At 35.2% G+C, this 2,317-nt stretch overlaps 1 protein-coding gene across 1 annotated transcript; it reads right to left on the reverse strand.

Moving 5' to 3' along the window:
* Positions 1-814: 814 nt before the first annotated feature.
* Positions 815-1,858, reverse strand: LOC113327957. Its single transcript, XM_026575062.1, has one exon. The coding sequence runs from the start codon at positions 1,856-1,858 to the stop codon at positions 815-817; it is 1,044 nt and encodes a 347-aa protein (XP_026430847.1).
* Positions 1,859-2,317: the final 459 nt, after the last annotated feature.

The raw sequence follows: 2,317 nt of genomic DNA on the forward strand, positions 1-2,317 counted from the left end.
CCACTGAGTTATGCCATTGGACACGAATTTATAGTTTATTTAGTGGGCCTAATTTGGAACGTAACATATTTAAAATTAAATTATACAGTTATGATCAACTAGATCAACATATGTGGGGCATATCAGAGATGAAGGTGTTACTTTCCCACATCAGGTTGGTTAATAAACTCTTGTGTTTTATTATTGTGGTTTTTAGAGCATCTCCAACGGAAGGGTGTTAGCTTCCTAAATATATGGCCAGGTAGGATTTATCCAACTTTTACCTAAAATTTCTCTCCAATAGAGACGTTAAGAAAGAATGTGAAGATGAGTTGGACGATGGTTAACCTAACATCCTTTATCAGAGCCTCTGGTTTTAGAGGATCCCCCGGAGGATGTGAGTAATCACTTTTCATTGTTTTTATGTTTTAAAAAGTGTAAAAATTAGTTATTTCAGGCGAAAACTTTTTTACAGATACAAAATAAAACCATTCAACCAATAGGCTTTGTACATGTGGCCTAGTTTTTCAATGTGAAAGAGTCACGTTGGAGATAATTTCATTCGACTTCCTAAAACTAGGGAGATTTTGGTTTAATCTCTTCAAAAGATGTCCTCCTACGACATCCACGAAGGAAAAAAAATTCCAAGGATCCGTTGGAGATGCTCTTATTATTGTGGGTTGTAATTGTATTTGATTTTTTATTTTTTTTTACTCAAAAAAGGCAAGATTGTATTAAAACTCAGTCCTTCATCAAGAAGATGAGAAACTGGAGAAAACAAAAGTAACAAATCAGCTCAGTTATAGTAGAGTTGTTCCAAAAAGATGATACAAAACTAATGCATTACCACCTCCCAATAATTCAAAACAGAATTCAGAAAAACTCCCTCAAAAATATCAGTCCCAGTGCACCAATTATAGATCAGCATTTTGATAGAATCCTTCAATTCTTCTACAGATTTGTATTTCCCATTGAAAAACCTTGCATTTCTTTCCAACCATACATCCCACCAGATAACAAAAGGAATAATGTCCCAAATTCTTTGCTTTAAACTGCCTTGTGAACCTTTCTTTCTTTTCCACTCCCAGGTTGTATCCCTGACTGACTGTTGAAACACCCATTGTAAACTGTAGATTGACAAAAAGAAAAACCAAAGTTCTCTGGTAGTGTCACAATGCAGAAAAATATGATGGTTTGTCTCTGCATCTTTCTTGCATAAAAGGAAGCCATTGACCATGATAGAGTTCTTGTATATGTCCATAGTTTCAGCAACCACAAAAAAAAGATTCCATACAAAAAAAACCGCCTTATGTGGAATCTTTGGGTTCCATACACACTTGTAAGGAAAGTAAATCATCCCATGAATCTCCAGATCTTTGTAACAGTCCTTCACAGAAAAAGGCTTATTGCCATTCTGCCAAACTCTGTAATCTTCAGCATCCCCCCTTGTAAATATAGAAATCAGATCCAGCAAGTGTGCAACATCTTCAATTTCTTCATCTTTTAGGTTCCTGCAAAAAACAAAATTCCAACTGTTTTCTTGATTGTACACAAGCATCTCTTGTATAGTAGCTTCCTGCATTCTGCTCAAATGAAATAGTGCTGAAAATAAACTCATCAAAGATTGACCATTCATCCATTTATACTTCCAGAACAAAACCCTATCACCCTTGCTCACATGAAAAGTAGTGTTCATCTCAACCTGTTCTCTGGACTTCAAAATACCATCCCAAAGACTCTTGCCAATTGGTTTAGTTGTTTGATTAGGAAGAAAAGCTTTTTCATTTTCCTCAAATTTGTGGTTAACAACTTTTCTCCAAAGTGCATTTTCCTCATTGCCATACCTCCAAATCCATTTGGCATGAAGTGATTTATTCATTAATCTCAGTTTTTTAATACCCACTCCACCTCCTTTTTTTGACAATTTCAATTTTTTAAAGCCAACCCATCCTCTCTTAGCTTTGCTATTCACAGTACCCTATAAGAACTGTCTCATTATAGTTTCCATCTGCTTCTCTACTGAAGCAGGAATCTGAAAAAGAGACATATAGTAAATAGGCAAACTGGAAAGTACATTTTGGATCAACATTAATCTTCTCCCTTTAGACAGATATTTTCTTTGCCACAAAGACAGTTTCTTTTGAAATTTTTGAATAAGTACTTCCCAGACTCCAACAAATTTGGATTTGCTGCCCAAAGTTATCCCTAAATATTTCAAGGAAAAGATGTCAGTGAGCACCCAAAAATTATAGCACTTTGAGCAGCATTAGCTGCATTACCAATTGTATTTGATTCAACTGTGGGTTTTATTTAGTCACGGCATTTCCTAATACAAAGA

The sequence above is a fragment of the Papaver somniferum genome, unplaced genomic scaffold (assembly GCF_003573695.1).
Source record: "Papaver somniferum cultivar HN1 unplaced genomic scaffold, ASM357369v1 unplaced-scaffold_107, whole genome shotgun sequence".
Classification (NCBI taxonomy): domain Eukaryota; kingdom Viridiplantae; phylum Streptophyta; class Magnoliopsida; order Ranunculales; family Papaveraceae; genus Papaver; species Papaver somniferum.